This window comes from Lactuca serriola, chromosome 7 (genome assembly GCF_051521515.1).
Source record: "Lactuca serriola cultivar US96UC23 chromosome 7, Lser_US96UC23_V15, whole genome shotgun sequence".
Classification (NCBI taxonomy): domain Eukaryota; kingdom Viridiplantae; phylum Streptophyta; class Magnoliopsida; order Asterales; family Asteraceae; genus Lactuca; species Lactuca serriola.
Genome location: NC_136414.1, coordinates 6,559,038 through 6,582,603, shown reverse-complemented (window position 1 = coordinate 6,582,603; position 23,566 = coordinate 6,559,038). Strand labels below are relative to the sequence as shown.

At 32.7% G+C, this 23,566-nt stretch overlaps 4 protein-coding genes across 5 annotated transcripts; 3 read left to right on the top strand and 1 right to left on the bottom strand.

The window, feature by feature from the left end:
• The first annotated feature begins 1,231 nt into the window (after positions 1-1,231).
• On the top strand, positions 1,232-5,277 carry LOC145062167 (putative pectin methyltransferase QUA3). The gene is made up of 7 exons (XM_079009795.1): positions 1,232-1,861; positions 2,759-2,962; positions 3,091-3,301; positions 3,380-3,641; positions 4,237-4,608; positions 4,695-4,790; positions 4,858-5,277. Exons 1-7 carry the CDS (start codon positions 1,430-1,432, stop codon positions 5,078-5,080), a joined length of 1,800 nt encoding a protein of 599 aa, XP_078865921.1. The 5' UTR covers positions 1,232-1,429; the 3' UTR covers positions 5,081-5,277.
• A 4,209-nt stretch (positions 5,278-9,486) lies between these two features.
• On the top strand, positions 9,487-13,611 carry LOC145061876 (shaggy-related protein kinase theta-like). Of its 2 annotated transcripts, none has more exons than XM_079009457.1 (12): positions 9,487-9,786; positions 10,668-10,871; positions 10,948-11,040; positions 11,150-11,482; positions 11,571-11,645; positions 11,745-11,801; positions 11,929-12,069; positions 12,183-12,233; positions 12,311-12,406; positions 12,534-12,617; positions 13,018-13,120; positions 13,206-13,611. In XM_079009457.1, the coding sequence occupies exons 2-12, from the start codon at positions 10,767-10,769 to the stop codon at positions 13,271-13,273; spliced, it is 1,206 nt and encodes a 401-aa protein (XP_078865583.1). In that variant the 5' UTR covers positions 9,487-9,786; positions 10,668-10,766; the 3' UTR covers positions 13,274-13,611. The 2 variants fall into 2 exon arrangements, with proteins under 2 accessions (XP_078865583.1, XP_078865582.1); XM_079009456.1 differs by having other exon boundaries at positions 9,488-9,786; positions 10,683-10,871.
• A 567-nt stretch (positions 13,612-14,178) lies between these two features.
• On the bottom strand, positions 14,179-16,837 carry LOC145061875 (Tetratricopeptide repeat (TPR)-like superfamily protein). Its single transcript, XM_079009454.1, has one exon. The coding sequence runs from the start codon at positions 16,666-16,668 to the stop codon at positions 14,233-14,235; it is 2,436 nt and encodes an 811-aa protein (XP_078865580.1). The 5' UTR covers positions 16,669-16,837; the 3' UTR covers positions 14,179-14,232.
• Positions 16,838-19,524: 2,687 nt separating this feature from the next.
• On the top strand, positions 19,525-22,911 carry LOC145061746 (E3 ubiquitin-protein ligase At1g63170-like). Its single transcript, XM_079009301.1, has 5 exons — positions 19,525-20,373; positions 20,484-20,603; positions 20,703-20,835; positions 22,070-22,234; positions 22,367-22,911. The coding sequence occupies exons 1-5, from the start codon at positions 19,772-19,774 to the stop codon at positions 22,541-22,543; spliced, it is 1,197 nt and encodes a 398-aa protein (XP_078865427.1). The 5' UTR covers positions 19,525-19,771; the 3' UTR covers positions 22,544-22,911.
• The last annotated feature ends 655 nt before the right edge of the window (positions 22,912-23,566 follow it).

Here is a 23,566-nt window from a genome sequence, read left to right as displayed (position 1 = left end):
TTGTACATGATTTTAGACTATAATTTTGTCATTTTTGAGTTAATATTCATTGACTTATAGTCCCCCAAAGTCGGGACATCAAAGCTGTGAATTTTCTGTTTTTCACCTTTATTTTTATATTTTGTGAAATTTTAAAAATGCATATCTAATTCGTTTGAAGTCGGATTATCCTGAGGTTTTTTTGCAACGTGTAGTTTAGAGTTTATACATGATTTTTTACTATAATTTTGTCATTTTTGGTTTTATATTCATTGACTTACAGTCCCCCAAAGTTGGCATATCAATGCTGTGAATTTTTTGTTTTTCCGCTTTATTTTTATATTTTGTGAAATTTTAAAAATGCATATCTAATTCGTTGGAATTCAGATTATCATGAGGTTTTTTGCAATATGTAGTTTAGATTTTGTACATGATTTTAAACTATAATTTTGTTATTTTTGTTTTAATATTCAATGACTTACAGTCCCCTGAAGTTGGGATATCAAAGTTGAAAATTTTTGAAGTTCAACCACTAAGTTATTACTAAAAAATTCAAGATTTCCCTGTGTTTTCCGGTTCTAGACCCACCTTACCCGGAACCGAACCGAAATCGGTTCCTATATACCGGTCTGGTTTCTGATCCTACAAAATCCCGTTAACCGGTTCCCAGGTTTTCCGGGTCTGGGTCTACCGGTCCGGGTTTGGACCCACTCTCATCATCCTTACAATAAACTATATATTCCATACCCAAACATACATAAAGAGAAAATAAATGAAGGGATACATATCAACGAATAGGTTGTTTTGGATAAAAATTTACATATTATTATATTAGGTTGTCATTAGAAAAATCATAATATTTTGTCAAATGAACGGAAAAGTCCCTATCTTTTTAATGGAAAAGTCCTGATGACCGGTTAAAATATGTGAAATTGGATAAAAATATTGATTCGATTTTTTTTTCTAGTACTCGATATTTCTCTGTTAAAAAAATAAAATTTATAAATTTTTCATAAATTATGTCAAAATAATAAGATTTTTTTTCATAAAAAGACCAAAAAATAAGAATTTTCTAACAATAACATTTGTAAATATTAGAAATGTATAGCAAAAAAATAATACAATATCAATATCAAATTTTATAAAACTATAATGATTTTCTGCAATTTATTTATTATAAAATTAATAAAAGGTTGTTATTCGGTATATATTTACCAAGTTATAAATTTAATTTGATTTTACCAGACGATCTGTAAACAAGAGTGAGGGGATCTTTAAAAAAACAATAGGCTTAAAAAACACTCGTCCATGGTCGCCTGATCTTCTTCACTCTGCTCCAAGTTCCAACAGACATATCTAAATTCACACAAAACCCTTGTACACATCAAATTCTTACAATCAGATCTTAATTTGTAATATCTAAAAATCGTATTTTTGAATCTCTTATGATATGGGTAATTTCGATCTCACCTCATCAAAGCACCACATCACCCAGGCCCGACAATGGCGGTTCCTGGACTTCGTATCTCTCGTCTTCTTCGCTGCCATCTTCCTTTTCTTAGTTCTTGTTCTTACCCCTCTTGGAGATTCCATCGCCGCCACCGGCAGCCAAGCTCTCATCACCTCCACCACCGGTGCCAAACGACGACACCACCTCATTACCCTAATTGAATCCGGACGAAACCTTACGCTTCAATCATGTTCTGCTGATGCTGTTGATTACATGCCCTGTGAAGATCCTACCCGGAACAGATTACTCAGCAGGGAGATGAATTCTTACCGGGAAAGACATTGTCCGCCGCCGGAAGAGCGGCCGTTGTGCTTGATCCCTCCGCCTGTAGGCTATAACATTCCGATTCAGTGGCCTACTAGTTTGTACAAGGTGATTTTTACTTATTCTTTAGTGTCTCCTAACTTTATGATGATATTGCTATTGGCATTTTGGTATCTTGGATTCACATTTGAAGTTTAGTAATTCTACAAAAGAATTGATTTGTATGTAGTTGAAAAGACATTCTGCAGAGAGACATTTTCAATTTTAGTTTAAGAAACACTTAGAATGTGGCGGTGAGTGGTGACATAGAACATTTGTTTTAATGAAGTATTCATGTGATTAATTCACAAAAAGTTACCATCGAACTCATCTTGTTATTTTTTTTTTATAGAGTATACATGTGATTAGTTGGCACTCTTTCTTTTTATGATGATATTATCTCACTTAAAAATGGAAAAGAGTGGTGAGTTTAATGGTAATGTCAACCACTGTCATTGATTACAAAAATGCCTACTGTTTTACCCCTTAAAAATGCAACACACGTTTATCTTGCTAGATCGATCCACTTACTGAGACTTTATGTTTTACGTAAATATTCAAATTCACTAGATGAAGAAGTTATGTAAAACCAAAAAAATCCCATGTTCGAATTCAAGGATCTTGAGTGTAATTTTATATAAAGATTGTTGGAAAAATAAATAATTACAACAAAAGGGAAGGGAAAATTTGTGGATAACGAATAGTTTGCATGATTCCAAGCATAATTTGATTCTTTCTTTTTTCCTTTTATATCTCAGTCCTTTCCCTCTATCAGCATTATGCAATTATTTAACTCATTTAATAAACCATGGTAAATAGTTTATGAATACATTAATACCTATTTCTTGCATTCAACCTTTTCGTCTATATGTTATGTTATCATGTAGTTAAACTCCAAAAGTGTTATAGTTTGACTGCGTATAAAATTACAACTTATAATACGTTTTTTTTTTTCTTTGATTGTAGATATGGCATGAAAACATGCCATATAATAAGTTAGCAGACAGGAAAGGTCATCAGGGATGGATGAAAAAAGAAGGTGCACACTTCATATTTCCCGGGGGTGGCACTATGTTTCCAGATGGAGCTGTAAAATATATCGAGCAACTTGAACATTATATTCCTATTTCTGGTGGGACCCTCAGGACTGTTCTTGATATGGGATGTGGGGTAAGATTTGTTGTTTTCTTTTTTGGAGAGCTGAAATATCAATGTGCTTTCATGCTGCTTTTCATTTTCTGATATCACAACATTGTACTTTGGAAAACCGATTGGACAAATTGGTGAAATGATTGTAGGTTGCTAGTTTTGGAGGATACCTATTAGCAGAAGACCTTTTAACAGTCTCTTTTGCTCCAAGAGACTCACACAAATCACAAATCCAATTCGCATTGGAAAGAGGAATTCCCGCTTTTGTTCTGATGCTCGGGACCCGCAGACTCCCATTTCCCGCATTCTCATTCGACTTGATCCACTGCTCCCGTTGCTTAATCCCATTCACCGCATACAGTAAGTATATTATATATATACATACACTTCCAAAATACCCCCTTCACTTTATGAACATTGCAACTTTTCCCCTTGCAGATGCTACGTATTTTATTGAAGTTGATCGGTTGCTACGGCCAGGAGGGTATTTGATAATCTCAGGCCCACCTGTACAGTGGCATGGATTAGATAAAGAATGGGAAGAGCTACAGACAGTGGCTAAAGCATTGTGTTATGAGTCGGTTGTTGTAAATGCAAACACTGCTATTTGGAAGAAGCCTGTGGATAACTCTTGTATAGAGACCCAAAATCAAAGTGGTTTTGAATTGTGTGATAAGTCTGATGACCCGAGCTATGCATGGTAACTTAATATACATATTCCTGTTGGTTAGTTAGGTTTTTTTTTTTTTTTTTTTTTTTTTGTGCATGAAGTTCTGTATGGGTAATGATGTATGTCTGGATAAAGTGTTGTATACATAAGGTCTGTTTCTTTTCTAGACTGAATAAACCGTTTGAAAGAGACTAAATGACGATTTTAGTTTTACCTTCACATTCCAAAAAATAAATTTCACAATATTCATCGATTTTAAAGTGAGAGACGTTGGGAGGGGAAAAAAGAAGGGCAAATAAGTAAAGAGTTAGGGGTTGTTTCTTTTTTGCTCTATGAGCTTAATGGTTTGAGCACTTAATGTTGATGGCTATATATAATTGTTTCTTTTTTACTTAATCTAGACATAGTGACTTAACGAGTTAAGCCAAAAACCTGGGTTAATGTATTAAGTCGCTAACTCTTTACCTATTTACCCTTTTTTCTTTTTTGTTTTTTGGAATGTTAGGGCAATATGGTCATTCAGACGGTTTATTTACACAGACCTTATGTATACAACACTTTATCATTACCCATTGAGAGCTTAATGGGAAAAAAAAAAAAACCCTAAAACATGTTGTTTGTGCAGGTACTTCAAGTTAAAACGATGTGTGAGTCGGCTATCTTCTGTGGGTGGAAAACTTGCGGTTGGTGAAATTCCGAAATGGCCCCTCAGACTAACAAAAAGTCCATCAAGGGCAGGGGGTAAAAACGGAAATGAGGAGTTTGAATCCGATACTCGTATATGGGAAAAGAGGATGTTGTACTACAAAAAGACATTGAACTTGAAGATTGGGAGTGAAGCTGTGAGAAATGTGATGGACATGGATGCATATTTTGGTGGTTTTGCTGCTGCACTCATATCTGATCCTGTGTGGGTCATGAATGTTGTTCCTCACAACAAGCCCTCAACTCTTGGTGTTATATTTGACCGAGGCCTCATAGGCGTTTATCATGATTGGTCAGTATAAGGGGAGGTTATTTTGGTCATTTTTAACAAATACCCACACACTTCATAATTTAACTTCATTTTTATTGTTCCTTTAGGTGTGAGCCTTTCTCAAGTTACCCAAGGACTTATGACTTCATCCATATGGCTTCAATTGAGTCACTCATAAAGGATCCACTCACTGGCAAGAAAAGGTATTATATTTTTTTTGCCTTTTTCAACTTATCGTATGTGAAATGTCTAAAATACCCTTGGTTGCAGATGTAATATTTTAGATGTGATGGTTGAAATAGACCGGTTATTACGGCCTGAAGGAACATTTGTGGCTCGTGATTCACCCGAAATGATTAAAAAATTGGATCGTGTTGCGCGTTCCATAAGATGGGAATCTACAATACATAATACAGAACCCGAATCACACACAAATGAAAGAGTCTTAGTTGCTACAAAACTACTTTGGACATTATCTTCATCTTCCCAATGATACACGTTATATATATATTAGGTAAACAAAAGTTCTTTTTGGTATACTCTTTCTTGATGTGTATGTTATAAATTATAGAAACTTTTTTCGTGCATCAAACTGTGCGATTCTCTATGGCTTTATGTGTAAGTTATCTAGTGGGATTTTCTTTTACCTATAAACCGTTTAAATGAGGCTAAATGACCATTTTACACCTACATTCCATACATCAAGTTTCAAAATATTCATCAATTTTAACATGAGGGGAGTTGAGAGGAAAGGAAAGAAGGGCATATAGGTAAAAGGGTTAGTGTCTAAATACATTAAGTCATGTTTTTTTTTTGGCTTAACCCATCAAGTATTCAAGTCATACTATTTGGATTAAATAAAAAAGAAACAACTATATACGGTTGCCCATATTAACTTCATTAATTCAAAAAGGAGCATATACCAATTTATGTATTGAAAATTTCTATGTATCAATAGATGTAGCTTTCTTGCTTGTTCTTCATTTAAAGATTGTTTTTATATTAAAATGGGTGGTGGTAATTTGTTTAAATTGAGGAAATGGGTTAGATTGATTGAAAGTTGTCCAAAAGTGAATTATGATGTGTACAACCTTTTAACTAGTTACAAAGCTCGTTTAAACTGTTAAAACAGGCTTAAGGAGATTCGTACAATTGTCAATGATTTTATTTTGTTGACCCTTGAGATTGCTTGTGTATAGCTTTGTACCACAAAAGTGCTCTTAAAGTTTGCCACTATTTGCTTTGAAAAAGGTATTTGCCTAAAATAAATGAAAGCAATCATAATACATAGTTTATGCATCAAACATCTAGATGACGTATAAAACATGTAATTTGAATGGTACTTTTCATATTTAAAATAAATATCTTGAAAATATTCACTTCAACCACCCAAATAAAATATCACATAATGGCCACATATTCGAGAAGAAACCTTATATGCCAAATTGCCAACCATCTTCGAAAATTACCATATTATAACTACATTATCATTTTCCAAAACAATAAACCCCCGCCCCATTTAAAGTGATGTGTTTTCCATTCTCAAATAAAACTTTCTCTAATCATACTCTTAAGTTTACATATTTGTCAATGACGAAGCATTTGGGATAGACACATTTCTACACATCTTCATACCACTAGAACAACAGTTCTTTGGTTTATTTATTATATTTTTGATAGTATAAAAACATCAAAATATTTTATTTTCGAAAATCATGAACATAATAATCTTCACAAACATGATCATGTTTGAAAATCATTTCTTCTCCTATATATTCTGTTTTTCGAAAATCATATGTCCTTCCTTTTTGCAATGATAACAGTAGTACTCCTTGTATGTTATTTTCTTCTTATCCTTTGAAAAATCTTTCTAATCTTGTGTTCATTCTCCGACATTATCATCTTTTCCTTTCTTTTCTCCAACTCATTATTCTTTCTTTATGCACTATTTCGTGGAAAAGTTATCTCCAATCCTTGAGGATGTCACTTGGGATTACTTTACCTTACTCTTCTGAATAGTTTCTAGGTTCTATGATAACATCATCACCTTGAAATTCTCTTCTTGACGGTTAAGCATAACTTCCATATCATCCTTAAAAGCTTCTAATGTGTTTGAGGTTATGTGTATACATTTTTTAAGGATACCATTGTATTTTTTAAGGTTGAACATATCAATATCGTTGCTTAATGCTCTAAGTCCAAGGTCCAAGTCATAGTGGGGAAAATAAAATTGGTAGTATATGACTGTGGTCCCACATAACCAAGTTCTACCATTACTACGTCCAGCCCGTGGACAAATAACTAATTGATATATAACAAATCATGTATCACACTTGTCCTTAAATGTATCTAATTCCTTAGAATTTTGTGAACTTCCCAATATGATGGAGTTCAATGGTGAACATGGTGGGGTATCAATTATTAACAATAAAAGCAAACAAGAAAGAAAGTTAATGTTTTTTTCGTTGTGATGTGTATAACGTATTAATTGCTAGTTTATAGAAGTAGAGCAAATTACTATAGTTCCTCCGAGCATCAAAAATATGATTGTTTGGCCTAAAAGAGCACATTGTTAAAACCGCTAAGGAAGGAAATGTAGAAGCGATTGAAAGAATATTGTATTTTGGATTAAGGTTTAAAGGTTTTAGAATTGGATCAATTAAGCTAGATATGTAAAGAAAACCATAAATGAGATAATAGCGTGTTATGATCTTTCAAAATGATGATAATACACATCATCACATAGAAGGACAGAGAGAATAAAAAAAAAAGCTTTCCCTTACGCACGAGGCAAGTGGGCGAGGGAATTAAACGTATATTATTTTAAGAGTCAAATCCATAAAAAAATTCCTTGTTTTGAATGTTTGGTATAAGTTACTTTTTTTACTGAATCAACGGAAAACAATAAAACACAAAGAAAAAATTCATAGTTTTCTCTTATTTTAATAAAATTTAGATAATTCTAATAACCTAAATGACATCACCCATAATATAGGGATACTGACAAAAATGATAATTAGGAATGAATTATTAAGCTGAAATAACAAACTTTTATTCATTTTGGAAAATGACCATCATATTTGGAACAACTCATTTTTTAGTACAAACTTGTTTCACACTATCACCATTATGTATAAGTTGGACATAAGTTGATCGAGAATCAGAAATTTCAAGCTAAAGTGGTCGAGAATCTAATATTTTAGACTGAAATTTATGTATTTCATCGACTTATATAGTAATACTTTATAATATATCTCAATTATACTCATTAGCTAACCCATATAACAATACTCTACTATATATCTCAACTACACTTACTAGTTTACTCACATATTAATAAATCGTTAAAATTCTCGGTAACTCTTTTCAATAACTCATATAGCTTTAAACAACTATAATTCTCAATTACACTAATTACTCAATGGATATAGTATCAATTCATAGCAAATCAAATATTATATTCTACTATAAACATATACAACAATTATCACATATTTAAATATTAATCATCTAGAGAAGAAAAAAGTTACTCATATAGCTTTGAACATCTATAACTCTCAATTACACTAATTTTGACATTTTTTAAAACTACTTTTAAATTATATAACTTTTTTTATAAAGTATATATATATTTTTTTTTAAATCAATTGATTAACTAATAGAATAAAAAAACTAATATCTAAATATTATTGAGGTATAAAATATAATGTTAACTAATGTATGAATCAAATATGACAAACAAAACACATTAAAGAAGATATGAAAGAAAATTAAAAGGTTAGTGGATAATAAGTGTTTGAAGTGATCTTTAGAAAAAGTCTTATTTTTCAAACATAACAAGCTTTTTAAAATATTAATTTTTTAAAAAAAAGCTAACATTGGATATGTTCTAAGGTTCTTATATATATTTTTAGCACGACATAGGTTCTTATATCAAATTATATCTTTCTGGTATGAGTAAAAAAATGAAATATATGAATAGCATCATAAAAAAATGACATACTACTATTAAAAAATACATTACCTATTGTGTTATAGGTAATACCAAAGTGTATTTGGGACTTAGGACTTTAGTAACACTCTTTATGAGAACTTCAAACAGTGTCATGTAACTTTCCATTAAATTCATGACAATATCAGTTAATAAAGTACAAACATACAACAAAATACGTAAAACTAGTATGATTAACAGTATGCTTAGCGAAATGCAAATCTATTATTTGTTTCGTCGATATTTTAGTTCTTTTTTTCATGGAATTGAGAATGTTTTTTCGGAATGTGGTGGGTTCTACATGTCAAACTCCATTCAACAAGGGCAAATACATAAATCGGTAGGATTCGCTGAATCTCGGGTCATGTGAACATTTTTCAATAAGCAAAAAAAATATGTTTTTTTTATGATATATGTTTAGAGGTTGTCATTTTTGTTAATATCCCAATAATATATGGACTATGTTGTAATAAAGTTATAATAAATGGGTTGCTAGGTTCAAATCTCTCGACTTTTCTAACTGCCAACAAAAAAGTTTGTGGACAAAATTGTAGTTCGGCGAATCATCTAATTTAAATAAATTCATTGTCCAGAAAAAAACTTTTGTAATCCAAACTGACACTCCAAATTCACTTGTAAAACACGCATTAATAGCTGTACAAAACTTTAAAATTATCAATATTTATCTGGAAGCGTCTTTTAATAAGGGTAGTTCAGTAATTAGAGCGAAAAAGTTGTCGTTTAGTATACAGAGTTGCGTGGTTTGTCAGCCGTAGATCATGAAATCAGGATGACATGGATGGTTGAGAATGAAAGTTTGACTGGTGTACGAAATGAGGCAAAGAATGAATGATTGGGCTTTTTCAGGTTTGACCTTTGACCAGGAAAAACAGTTTTAGAGAGAGATGGAGAATTTTAAGAGAGATATAGAGAGAGAAAGGGATTGTTTTTAGAGAGAGAAAAAGAGAGAGAGGGAGAGCAATACATTCAGAGAGAAGAATAGGAAGGTGGAGGAGGATTGCGTGTTGTGTCGCAGATTCCTCCTCCATTAGTTGATTTTGGTTTTGTTTTGTTGAAGAAGGGTTTGGATAAGTGTTGGGAGATCCAGAGAGAAGGGAGAATTTAGGGTTACGATTTAATCAAGCATAATGAATGTGATGCGTCGTTTGAAGAGTATCGCCTCTGGTCGTACTTCTGTTTCGGATACCGTAAGTTTCTAATGACTTGATGTGAATTTTATCAGAATTGAAGAACTTCGTGTTATCTTGGCTTTTTTGCTTTTCGATCGATGGAAGCTAATGTTTTCTTTTTGAAATATCGTTTGTTCGTGTTGTTCTCTGAATTCAATTGTTGAGTCACATTCAACTAATTTTCATGGAAATGATAATGAATGTCTTTCATTTTCGGAAGATCATTGAATCTGGTCGCTTTTCCGTTTCGGTTACTACACGTTTTATCGTTTTGCTTGACTTGGATTACTTAGATGTAAGTTTTTAAAAGATGGAGAAAGTTTCGATTATGCCTTGTTTTTTACCTTTTTATTATTGGAAACTAAACGTTTCAAAAATATTTTAGTTCCTTTGGTTTTGATCAATGAAGATAAAAAGGTTTTGAAGATCCATTAGTTTTTATTTTATCCATGTATTCGGAGAAAGTTTAAACAATTTGCTAGATTGATGAAAGCCAAAATATTTTCTGGATTGATCTGTTTTCAAGATCCTTTTCCAATAAATTTCATTTTCTGATTTTTTTTTTTTTTTTTTTTTTTTTGATAAAAGCTAAATTTTCTTGATTTTGTTGTTTTTGGATCCATCCATTTTCAGTATATTGAAGTAGTTTCACGGAAATAGCTTATTTGTTTATTGTGTTCTTTTGACTTAGTTTGAGCTGTTGTGTGTTCTCGCTGGCTATGAATATAATAGTAATATAATAATAATCATCAACAATATCATTATTGTTTGATTAGGAGGATGTCAAAATCATTGGGCATATGATTATTATTTTTTCTGAGATACATCATACAGATAGATGCTTTCCTTTTAATTGAATATACGTAGTATTAATATGATCTTATTGATTGAAGTTGAAGTTGGTGGTTTTGTAGGGTGGAGATCCCAACTTTAAAAGGGTGAAGGGTGAGTCAGATTTTGGGAGTTTAGAGCAGCCTGGGAGTGCTAGATCTGTAAAGATGTCTGCCAGCGCATCATTTGCTAGACCTGGAAAGTCTGACTATGACAAGCTCCCAAAAGAAATGAATGGAATGAAAATTATGGAAGATAATGCTGATGACAAGGTAATAAATACAATCATAATATTCTAATGTTGACTATATGACATGTCGATACTCATGAATGGTGATTTGTGAGCAGGATTTCGAGGCGACTCTTGTAAATGGTAATGGTACTGAAACAGGTCAAATCATTGTCACTTCAATTGGTGGTCGAAATGGAAAACCAAAACAGGTACCTCATTTATTTACATCTGACATCTGCTGGAAGAATTTAAAAAATTTAAACAGTATGGCTTATGATATACTCCATTTTTAATTTTTTTGTGGTGGTGGTGGTGCAGACTTTGTCTTACATAGCGGAGAGGGTTGTGGGTACCGGTTCATTTGGTGTGGTCTTTCAAGCCAAATGTCTTGAAACAGGGGAAGCTGTTGCTATAAAGAAAGTGCTACAGGATAAAAGATACAAGAACAGAGAGCTACAAATCATGCGTTTATTGGAACATCCAAACGTTGTTCCACTGAAAAATTGTTTCTATTCAACAACCGACAAAAATGAAGTGTATTTGAATGTTGTATTGGAATATGTACCTGAAACAGTCTACAGGATGTCAAGGCATTATGTTAGGATGAATCAACACATGCCCATGTTGTATGTACAATTGTACACATATCAGGTCAGCTCACTCTCTTACTAATCTCTTTTCATCAACTTAATTAATCTTGTAATCTCATTTTATATATGTCTTTGTCTTTGTTGATCAGATCTGTCGTTCGCTTAACTACATTCATAATGTGATTGGTGTATGCCATCGTGATATTAAGCCACAAAACTTATTGGTAAGAATGGAAACCTGCTTGTTTACATTGATGCGTATTGGTGATGTGTTAAGTTTGTTAATAATAATAATAATTATATAACCCTTTTGCTTTTTCCAGGTTAATCCACAAACTCATCAGCTGAAACTATGTGATTTCGGGAGTGCAAAAATGTTGGTAAGTTTACAAAGTCTCTTTATTACGATGGAATCAGGAATGGAATGGGCAATTCCGTCACCCGTTCCATTCCATTTAATATGATGATGATGATGTGAGGTATTGAGATTTTATTGTGGGAATGTAGGTACCTGGTGAACCAAATATTTCATACATTTGCTCAAGATATTACAGGGCTCCAGAATTGATCTTTGGAGCAACAGAATACACAAATGCAATTGACATGTGGTCTGCTGGTTGTGTTTTGGCTGAGCTGCTCCTTGGACAGGTGCCACCTAACAAGTTATTTGATGTTTTTATATAATTGTTATTTCTAGTTCACTAAATTCCACTATCACACTTGTTCTAATACATACAAATAAATCAAAATATGCATTGCAGCCTCTTTTCCCTGGTGAAAGTGGTGTGGATCAGCTGGTGGAGATAATCAAGGTACCAAACTTCTCTTCTGTCTAATAAATTTTATATTTGAAACTCATTTTTAACAACCATTTTTTTTTTTTTTATAGATTTTGGGAACCCCAACACGTGAGGAAATCAAGTGTATGAATCCTCACTACACCGAGTTTAAATTCCCACAAATCAAGGCTCATCCATGGCATAAGGTTTGTTCATAGATATAATCTTTATACTAAACAATCAATCAAATCATATTAACATTATTTAAATTCTTTTTATATATATTTTAGAAATGATAACAAAAATTTACTTTTTGGGAATGGTTTTTATCAGATATTTTACAAGCGCATGCCATCCGAAGCAGTCGATCTTGTCTCTCGCCTGCTACAATACTCACCAAAGCTGCGTTGTACAGCTGTAAGTCAAAATCTAGTTTTGGACTTGGTTGGGACAAAAAGTTACCTAAAGTATTTGAGAGTATTACTTTTTTGGTCTCTCAGTGTAGCTGGTTTTTTAGTTTTGGTCCTAAAAAGTTTTTATCTTGCAAATTTGATCATTATTTAAAATCAGCTTCATTTACTTGATAAGAACCTCAAATCAGGAGGGTAAAAATTGTAAGAGGAAACTTTTTGGGCCCAAATTGTGAAATTTAGTTTTACTTGGGGACAAATTAAGGACCAAAATTAGGAGAGGTTTTTGTTTTTGAAACCAAAAATAAAAAAATCATTTATACTCAAGGACCAAAGTTGTAAATTACTCTAAATGTTGAGAAAAAACAAGGGATACTTATATGCGTTTTGTTTTGTTTTGTGTACAGTTGGAGGCGTGCACTCACCCGTTCTTTGACAACTTAAGGGATCCGACCACGACTCTACCAAATGGCGATCCTCTCCCTCCCCTTTTTAACTTCACACCACAAGGTACAAAAATACCATATATACTATTTTTTATTTAAATTTTTACAAGTTATACCGACAAATACTTATATAAATGTTTGATTTACAGAGCTTGCTCACGCATCACCCGAACTACTTCAACGGTTGATACCCGAACATGCACATGCTAGAAAATAAAAATGTGATAAAAGGCGTTCCAAAAAAAAATTGGGTTTTTGAATACATACTAATTGCCCATAAAAAAAAAACATAGTCATTAATTAATTATACTTTTCTCTTTCTGTCTTTTGCTGCTACACTACAACACAATATCTAATCAAGTTATCGGCCTCGATCAAAGGGTGCAAATGGAGGTCAGATCAGGTCGGGTCTGGTCTGGTTCATATAAATATATTTATATATGACTCTTAACAACAACGATATGGTGTAGCTAAAGTTCGATTCATGATGGGTTGGTTGCTTACAACATGAAGAATTTATTTCTAATCAATTCATTTTTTTATTTCTTAGTTTCATTATCTTATGTTATGTTATGTGTGCTCCTTCATCCTTGTGCTCATGCTAATGGTTATATAGTAATTATTCTTGAGACTGCACAAACATGCAAATAAATCTTATAACATTGGATTTTTTCCTTTCTGTTTATCGTTGCTCTCTTTTGACACGTCACATCCAAATTAATCATTAAATCTCAACCTACATTTAATTTAATAAGTTATTAATGAATGCGAATTAGAGAAGGTCTAAATATACAAGTATCAAATTAATCAAATACGTATGTGTATGAGTATATCCAACTCTAAATCATATCAAACAAGAATATTGGTTTTCAATCGAGTGTAATCATCCATACCCGAATAACGAAAGATGAAAACATAAAAAATTGTAACTTAATTATAGTTTTATGGTATATTTTTTTCAAGTTTCTTTTAAGTTGTCATGTATTCCAGTAAATTTGCTTTAGGTCTGAGTCTAAACCTACATGGATGAATCAACAAGAATTGATCTCTTTTTAGATGAAAAACTAAAAATGTATTCCATTATTTACACAATTAAGTCAACATTATGTTAAACCAACAATATCAATCAAATGAATTTTTATAAAAAGATTGCTACAAAACAAAATTCATCTTTGCTTACCAATAATCTCCACAAGAACAAATTCCATCTTTAAAATGATGAAACCGATTCGAATCCCTCAAAATTATAACCCGCCCATAAAGACTCGATATAAACTTCATGGCGGTATGACAATCACCACAGACTCGCAAATTCTTAAAAATCCTTATCTCCCTTTCATGTGGCAACTCCAAAAGCCCAAAAGCCACAGCCAACTTCTCACTATGATAAGCAAGACCCAATTGTTTACCTTCTTCATCAATATTATGCAATGCAAAATTCATATCCGCAACATAACCCGCTTCTTTAATCGCCATCATAATCTCATCAATCTTTCCATAAATAGCATCCCACTTTTCATGCCTTCTATCTTCCGACATAAATGTATAAACTTTACTATTAATTTCCATCCAGCTTTTCCCCGGTTCCTTATTTACCCCTCTAGCTTTCATCAACCTCCGAATCCTTGCGGATTCTTCCCATTTACCCATTGAAGAGTACAAATTAGAAAGCACAATGTACGGGACAGCATCCTGAGGTGCCAATTCAAAAAGGGTATTCGCCGTCTTTTCCGCAAGCTCGACTTTTCCGTGGATTTTACACCCCGAAAGCAATGCTTTTAAAACCGTTGCATCCGGTTCGATAACCATTTCATTTAAAAGCTTTTCAGCCTCGTCTATCTTCCCGGATCGACTTAGTAGATCGATCATACACGCATAGTGATCCGGGCCGGGGGTAATTTGGTAAATTTTCATCATCGAGTCGAAGTATTCGCGGGCCTGATCCACGAATCCAGCGTGACTACATGCGAATAGTATCTCGATGAAAGTTATGAAATCTGGTTTTGTTCCATTTTTTATCATTTCATTGTACAACTTTAAAGATTCGGTTGATTTACCGTTTTTAGCATACCCCTTGATTATCGCAGTCCATGTTATCACGTTTTTTGTATTCATTGAATTGAAGACTTTGTTGGCTTCTTCTATGGAACCACAGTCTGTGTAGAATGAAACAAGAGAGTTATCCACTGATAATGATGAATGAAAACCTGATTTGATGAAATCGGCTTGAACTTGTTGTCCGAAACCAAGAACAGTTAATTCTGCACATGAACTCAAGATGTTGGCTATTACAACTTGATCCGGTTTGATCCCAGAAATTCTCATTTCACAGAATAATTTTAGAGATTCTTCATGGGTATTATTGCAAGCATAGCCAGTCATCAATGAAGTCCATGAGACCACATCCCTTTCAGGCATTTTATCAAACACATTGCGTGCACATTGTAACTCGCCTTGTTTCGCATACATGTCAACAAGAGCATTGCCTATGAGAATGTATCCGTCAAATCCCGTTTTCATAGCCAAACAATGTATGGATTTTGAAGAATTTGAAGTATTGGGGTCGAGTAAGGAAGCAAAACAGTTTAGCACAGATGGGTAAGTGAAATCATCGATTTTCATGTTCTTGGTGTGCATCTTCTTGAATAAAAGAAGCGCATCTTGTTTAAAACCTTGCCTTACACAGCCCGAAATCATGGCGTTCAAAGAAACAACATCATCAACCTCCATTGATTCTAATGCGATTCTAGCATTATCAAAACTCCCACATTTTGCATACATGTTTACTAATGCACTTTCTACAAACACATTACCACTAAAACCGCCCTTCACAATGCAACCATGGACCTGTAAACCGAATTTAAAAGCCAAGCTATCACCACAAGCGGTTAAAACACTAGGAAAAGTATACTGATTTGCTTCAACTCCTTCAGCTCTCATATTACGAAAACACTCAATAGCTCCTATTTGATCTTGGTTTCGTGAAAATCCAGTGATCATTGCAGTCCATGTGACATGATTCTTTCCATAAGTCATCGATTTGAACAAATATTTAGCTTTAGACATCTGTCTGCATTGTGCATACATGTCAACAAGTCCAGTAACAACAAAAACATTTGCATCAAACTGAGTCTTGATTGCATACCCGTGAACCTGCTCCCCTCTTGATAACAATCGGTATATCGAACACATTCTAAGAACACTCCCTAATGTAAACTGACTCGGTTTATACCCTAAACACTGCATTTGGGAAAACAGGCTCAATGATTCATATTCGTATCCCAAATTACAATAACCGGAAATTAGTGAAGACCATGTAACGGAACTCTTATTTGGAGTATCATGGAATAACTTTTGTGCCTCACTTACTTTCCCTGAATTTCCGTAACCAGCAATCATGGTATTCCAAGTAAACTCATCTTTCTCAGGCATTTCATCGAACAGGTGTTGTGCTTCATTGATTCGACCTGATTTCCAGAGCTCATTCAGCTTCTGATTCGAGTAGTAAACAGGTTCTGTTATGGGTATGCGTGAAGTAGCAGCTTTGTAAAAGCTCCGCGCGGATTCTACACAAACATGTCGATGATGCCAAGCTTTGTGTGGAATAAACATGTATATGAGTTTATACTTGAAAATAACGGATGACGCCGCTCCAAATTTAAATCTTTTGGATAAAATTCCCCCGCACAAGAAAGAACACAAATCGAAATCTTGAATAGTCAAAGAATAATTGTTTCGCAAAAACGCTTAAAATCGGTTTGTCAACAAAAAAAAAGTTGTTATGTAAAATATGAATGGGGATAATCACTTTGAAAAACAAAGAACTTTGTATTTTGTTAATGTTTAGTGATTATTTTTTTTCTACTTCATTTATTCATAAATTATTTAAAATTATTTATATTTTACCGGCTTACAACAGTTAAAATATAAATAATTTCAAATAAAACAGTAGTAACTTAATTAAAAATATTCACTGAATAAATATAAACAAAATTAAAAATCCATTATCCTTTCAAGTTATTATCCTTTTTATATTCATCGCTTGGTTATTTTGTCTATTAGTAGCAATTACTTAGATTAATAATTTTGATTTTAATTTGTTTTTTTGTTATGTTTACAAGGAGTAACACAAAATAGAAGGTAGCACATAAGCATGTTGTAGATTATGCTTTTAATCCTACTCCATAACATAAACTTTTAACTAAAGTTTTTTTTATTCGTTCCATGTTTTATGTTTTTATTTATAGTTATACTACATAAATTAATAAAAATTAACATGATTCATAACAAAAATCCAAAAAAAAATCTCAATATTTCATATTTACGATGATTTTATTGATATTCACTAAAATTGTTTAAAAAATGAATTTGTTTTTGATTTATTTAAAAATGAATCATGAATGTGTTTTTTCGAGAAAAAAAAATCTTGTGAATCATCTTACTCTTAAATCATCTATGATTCATTTTGTTTGTTTCTAAAAGATATGTATACAAAAAATTTGTTACATTTCTATCAAAAATTTCCTTTTCATTTTATCTTGATTATATATATATTACAAACTGTTATGCTATTTTCGACGAAGTGTTGTACAACACTATTTGTGCACATTATATACAAAACATCTGTTTCAAACTATATCAAAAGATATAAGGATGAGAGAGTTCAAACAAAGCAGCATGAATGACATATTAAGTGTGACATGTTATTTGTAAAAGTAACCGCGACAACTCTTGATACCTTTGGCGGCGACATATGTCATTCGTTATGCCCTTAAATATTGAGACAAACAAAATATCTAATCGTAATAAGTTATTTATTTTATTTTTTTGAAAATTTAGAAAATTATTGCATATTTAAAAAATGGATAACGAATTAGAAAGGTAATATATATTTTTTATTTGTACACATCTGGTTATTGAGTTTTTTTTTCTACATTTTACCATTTAACTTGTTTTTTTATACATATTTAGTACTTATAACCGGTTACTCCATGTTAAGCCGAAAAAAAAACTATATAATAGGGTAATATAATTTTCAGTTTGTACACATTTAGTCTTTAATGTTTTTGTACAAATTTAGTCCTTATGACCGGCGTCTTCAGATTTTGCTCACGACATCCTACATGAGACAATAATTAATGAGGTATTCTCATTCGTGACTCGTGCTTCACTTATATAAGTAATCTAACTCATGAAGCAATCGAATGATGTTAGTACCCTAGTTTTCTCCAAGTAGGAGATATCTTTACTTTAGTTTCATCTATCTCCATAGGAGAAAACGAGATTCTTTGTCTTGGAAGTGCAAATTCAAGTTAGGAGGAGGCAATCACAAAGAATCTTGTTGTCTGCTATAGAGATAGAAGAAACTTTTTGCTAAAGTGTTTTTTGTCTTGGAAGTGAAAATTCGAGTTAGGAGGAAGTAGTCACAAATAATCTCGTTGTCTTCTATGGAGATAGATGAAATCAAAGCCGGAGACATCTTCTGCTTGGAGAAAACTAGGGCACCAACATCATTTGACCGATTCGTAAATTAGGTTATGGATATAAGTGAAGGACAAACCGTGTATGAGAAAACATCAATGATGAGAATCGGTAATTGGACTAGTTAACTACGTCGATGCCGGTCCCAGTTTTCGGTCAAATACTCGATTGGAACTAGTACATGTTCTTATGGAGTTTGTAAAACTAGTTATTGCTTTGAGCCCACATAATTAAAATATACCACATCAACCAACAAAAACTAGCCCAATTTATAAGAAATAAAGTGTTTATATAGCTTAAAATGAAGTACAAACAATAAACTCAATGCTAAAACAACACAAATTTAGGTTTGATACCATATGTTATAGGTTCTATAACTTGATACCATATGTTATAGGTTCTATAACTAAATCAATATGTAATAAAAATAAAGTGTTTATATGGTCTAAAGCGAAGTACACACATCAAGCTACGTGTTGACAAAAAATCATAGTATTTCGACTTCAAACAAAAGAGTTATAACAATTTAAAGAAGATGAAAGATTCAATAGGACCGATTCAAACTAAAACTCCTTTCGTAGAGACTTAGTAGAAATATTGTTCAATGGTAACATAAAAGACGAATTCATAAGGATGTAATGTGGGATGTAATGATGTAATGTAAATAACGTAAATAGTACAAACATGTTCAATGTTAGATAAAAAAAACTTAAATAACTAAATACGAACAAAACCTAAACTATATCAACTAAACCGACCAATTATAAAAATGTAATATGAGCGGTCTAAACAAATTCAGTAGTAAAAAGATTAAAGATTAAATAAAAAAAAAACTTAAACTATCTTATTTTATAAGTAATCATCCCATTAAAAAAAAGCAACCGACTATATACAGTAGACGAAATTTATTGTCATTAAAAACCAATATTATTTTTTATATATACAGTAAGTTTTTAGGATTAACAAACCAATTTCCTTGTAATAATTTTTAGTGATGATTATTGGAATAATCGAAACTGTGATGCACCTCCAATCCATGACACATTGAGAGGGATTCTTCCAACTCTCCAATCAACCGCCGTGCCCCATTTCACCCAACAACCCAATCCATGGCCGTCCGTTTCATCAACCAACTGTCTTCATCGATAACTTTCTAACTACAACTGGGGTTTTTCTACAATCTCCGTTACTCGATCCATCGTTCCAATCGATAACCCTTTCTGTCAATTTCACCATGTCGACCACGATGCCATCTCAATCTCCGTCATCTTCCTCCGAAGACACCTCCACCACCATCGATTCGACGCCGTTGCTCAGCCCAACTTCCGACGGCGCCTTCCGCAGCCGCCAATTCGTCAGAGGCACTCCCTCCCTCCGCGGCGCCGCGAGATTCCTCCGTCGCGCTAGTAGCCGACGGATGCTCCGTGAGCCGTCGATGCGTGTGAGGGAATCGGCGGCTGAGCAAATCGAAGAACGGCAGACCGATTGGGCTTACTCACGCCCGATTGTGATCCTAGACCTAATTTGGAACCTTGCGTTTATTGTTGTTTCGATTTCTGTACTGATTATGAGCCGAAAGGAGAATCCAAAGAGGCCTTTGAGGCTTTGGATTGTTGGATACGCGTGCCAGTGTTTGCTTCATATGATTTGTGTGTGTGTTGAGTACAAGCACAGATACCAGCAGCGTTCATCGGATTATGGTGGCAATTTGAGATCGGAAGTTAATAACGGAAATCGAATTCCAAATTCGAGTTCCAACTCTTCTAGCTCAGGGAGCGATGAAGGGGAGAATGCAGATTTTCCATCAAATAGTTTGCAGAATGATGATGATACCAGGTACAATCTTCAACCAAGTTTTCCTATTGTGTTTAAGAAACACAAACACCAGTTTTCTTTGAGTTACTTCTTGCATAACACTTGAAGTTCATTACATTTACCTGTGGCAGCGTGGCAAAGCATTTGGAGTCTGCTAATACAATGTTTTCGTTCATTTGGTGGATTGTTGGATTCTATTGGGTGTCTTCCGGTGGTCAACATCTTACTCTGAATGCACCTCAATTATACTGGTTTGCCTTTTTCTATTCCTTTTTCATCCCAATAAAGTTCAATGTAAAAATTAATGTTTTCTTTTCTTCATGATGATTTATACATGACTTCTTTTTCAGGTTGTGTATTACATTCTTGGCATTTGATGTGTTTTTTGTGGTTATCTGCGTTGCTGTGGCATGTGTTGTTGGAATTGCTGTTTGCTGCTGTCTACCTTGTATTATTGCCATCTTGTATGCAGTGGCTGATCAGGTAATTTCTTGTTGTAGTGCTGTTTCTGTTTTCACACAATAAACATACTTAAAATAGTACAAGAACAAGTGTTATATCACTAGAGTTATACTATTAATAAAGTTTACTATGAATTTAAGCATCAAAAAAACTGATAACCATACTCTTTTCTGATAGAAGTTCACAAACTCAATTGGAAACAAGTCTTTTCATGTTGTTGTCGCATTGTTTTCACACAATAAAGAAACTTGAAATAGTGCAAAACTAATTTCAGTATCTATAAAATTATGTTATATTACATGTACTATGAATTTAAGCCCAAAAAGAACCAATGAGCATACTCCTTTGTAACAAGTCACAAACTCGATTGACAAGTCTTTTGTGCTGTTAATTGTTATTACACTGTTTTCACGCATTCTGACTAAGCAAACAAACTTTAAATAGTACAAGACTGGTTTTAATTTTTTTTAAAGAAGTTTACTCAAAGGTTACGCACCAAAAAAAGTGATAAGCTTTCTTCTTCAGGATAAAAGGTCACAAATTCGACTGGTAGCAAGTTGTTCATGTTATGGTAGAACTCCTTTCACACAATAAACAAATTTAAGTTGGTGCAAAAGTGCTAAACTAATATCTTTAGAACTATGTTATATAAGTGTAATATAAGTTTAAGCACAAAAAAAGAAAAAACTGATAAACATACTACATAATAAACTTTATTATGTCGTTGAATTTTACTATGAATTTGAGCACCAAAAACTGGTAAACATATTCCTTTGTGATAGGTTACAAACTTGTAGCACTTTTTTCACAGAATAAACTAAGTTACAATTGTGCAAAACTAATTCTAATATCTTTAAATCTATGTTAATTGTTATTGAAGTTAACTATGAATTTAAGCATGAAAAATAACTGAAAAGCATATTCCTTTGTGATAGAAGGTCACAAACTGGAATGGTAAGTGGCAACAAATTTGTGGAGTTGTTTTCACACAAAGAAGAAACTTAATAAAATAGTGCAAAATTAATTTCATTATCTTTATAGTTATGTTGTTGAAGTGTAGTATGAATTTAAGCACAAAAAATACAGTTTGTGATAAAATGTGACATGTCCGATTGACAACAAGCTGCAAAACTACTTATAATAGTATCTTTTAAAATTATGTTATTGAAGCTTACCATGAATCTAAGTGATAAATACACAATAAATAAATTTCATATTTCCCAAAGTAATTTTATTAATTTGAATTTTGAAATAGGAGGGTGCAACCAAGGATGACATTGAACGACTCCCTAAATACAAATTCAAAAGAATCGATGATTTTGAGAAACAAAATGGGGAGATTCAAAAAGGTTACGGTGGAATAATGATAGAATGTGACACCGATTCCCCCGTTGAACGCGCTTTATCCGAGGAAGATGCCGTAAGTCAGATTGATTATCTGTGAAAAGACATAAATAGCCCTACAAAAGCCTGTCCAGTTAACCATCCTTTTTTTTTTTTTTTTAATGATTGTAATATTTATAAGTTTTTTTTTTTTTGTTTTGTTTTACAGGAATGTTGCATTTGCCTTTGTTCGTATGATGATGGAACCGAACTCCGTGAGCTCCCGTGTTGTCACCATTTTCATGCCCCGTGCATTGATAAATGGCTGTACATTAATGCCACCTGTCCTCTTTGCAAATTCAACATACTCAAAAACACTAACCAAAGTGGCAGTGATGAAGTATAAAAAAATATACTGATAAACCTTTTTCTTCATCCTTAAAAGCCATCTCTTTGGTATGTGATAAAATACATATTAGTGTAAATTTTTAATACAACAAAATCTTCCCATTTTGGCATATTTTACTTGGAGATGTAAAGTGACGTGTGCATGTTGTAACTTGTAAGGTGTAGTTTAGTTCATCCGTGGTGTTTCTACAACGTGCATTATGAGTTGTACTCTATGCATTGTTATGTGTAGGTTCTTGAGTGTGGCTTTTGCATATTGGCTGTAGTCTACTTACTTTACTATATGGAGAAACTCTGGGATTTCGATGAAGAAAGTACAGCGTTTGATTGCAATTTACAATAAAGATTCTTCATTTCTAGTTTAAATTTTATTTATGTTTTTACTTTTTAGTGGGTGTTATTTTATCTTGTTTGATTGCTAATTTGCTAGTGTGTTGTGTTGGCGCAATTGTTGACTATTTGGGCTATGTTTATTAGCCGATCATATGCCTGGTATAAATCTTGTGTGTATATCGACAAGTAAAATCGACCGTAAAGTGGATTGAACATATATAATTAAGTAAACGCTTATCTTAAACATTAAAAAAAACTTTATTTTATAAAATAAAATGTCTTTAATATCGACAAGTAAAATCGACAAAGACGTGAATCACCTTTATAAAATTCTGAATTAGAAAAAACCAATCCAAGGATTTGAACTTTGAAGTAGGAAAAAATATAAGAGAGAAATCGGAAGAAAAATTAAATAAATATTTGAAACATTTGGGATTCAAATTTGAAAATGGGTCCAACTCCAAAAAGAACGTTTATGTTATTAGCTGTATAATTTCCAAGTGAATGAGTCTAAAGAAAAGTATTCACAATTTAGCTGTAAGTAGCAATTATCACGATTATGGTATGTACATGATATAAGGACCACATAAAATTATAAAAATAGACTACATGTATTATATTTGTAAATTGTATTATAATATGTTCCTCTTGAATAAAATTTTCTAGTATCATGGAGTTAAATGTTACT

Excerpts from the sequence above, each read along its gene's own strand:
- LOC145062167 (XM_079009795.1), top strand. The coding sequence starts at position 1,430 with ATGGGTAATTTCGATCTCACCTCATCAAAGCACCACATCACCCAGGCC. Across the intron at positions 3,302-3,379 it reads AATCCCATTCACCGCATACA|ATGCTACGTATTTTATTGAA; the intron begins GTAAGTATATTA and ends TTCCCCTTGCAG. Across the intron at positions 3,642-4,236 it reads GATGACCCGAGCTATGCATG|GTACTTCAAGTTAAAACGAT; the intron begins GTAACTTAATAT and ends TTGTTTGTGCAG.
- LOC145061746 (XM_079009301.1), top strand. The coding sequence starts at position 19,772 with ATGTCGACCACGATGCCATCTCAATCTCCGTCATCTTCCTCCGAAGAC. Across the intron at positions 20,374-20,483 it reads CAGAATGATGATGATACCAG|CGTGGCAAAGCATTTGGAGT; the intron begins GTACAATCTTCA and ends TACCTGTGGCAG. Across the intron at positions 22,235-22,366 it reads CTTTATCCGAGGAAGATGCC|GAATGTTGCATTTGCCTTTG; the intron begins GTAAGTCAGATT and ends TTTGTTTTACAG.
- LOC145061875 (XM_079009454.1), bottom strand. The coding sequence starts at position 16,668 with ATGTTTATTCCACACAAAGCTTGGCATCATCGACATGTTTGTGTAGAA.
- LOC145061876 (XM_079009456.1), top strand. The coding sequence starts at position 9,727 with ATGAATGTGATGCGTCGTTTGAAGAGTATCGCCTCTGGTCGTACTTCT. Across the intron at positions 11,646-11,744 it reads TTAAGCCACAAAACTTATTG|GTTAATCCACAAACTCATCA; the intron begins GTAAGAATGGAA and ends TGCTTTTTCCAG. Across the intron at positions 12,234-12,310 it reads AGCTGGTGGAGATAATCAAG|ATTTTGGGAACCCCAACACG; the intron begins GTACCAAACTTC and ends TTTTTTTTATAG.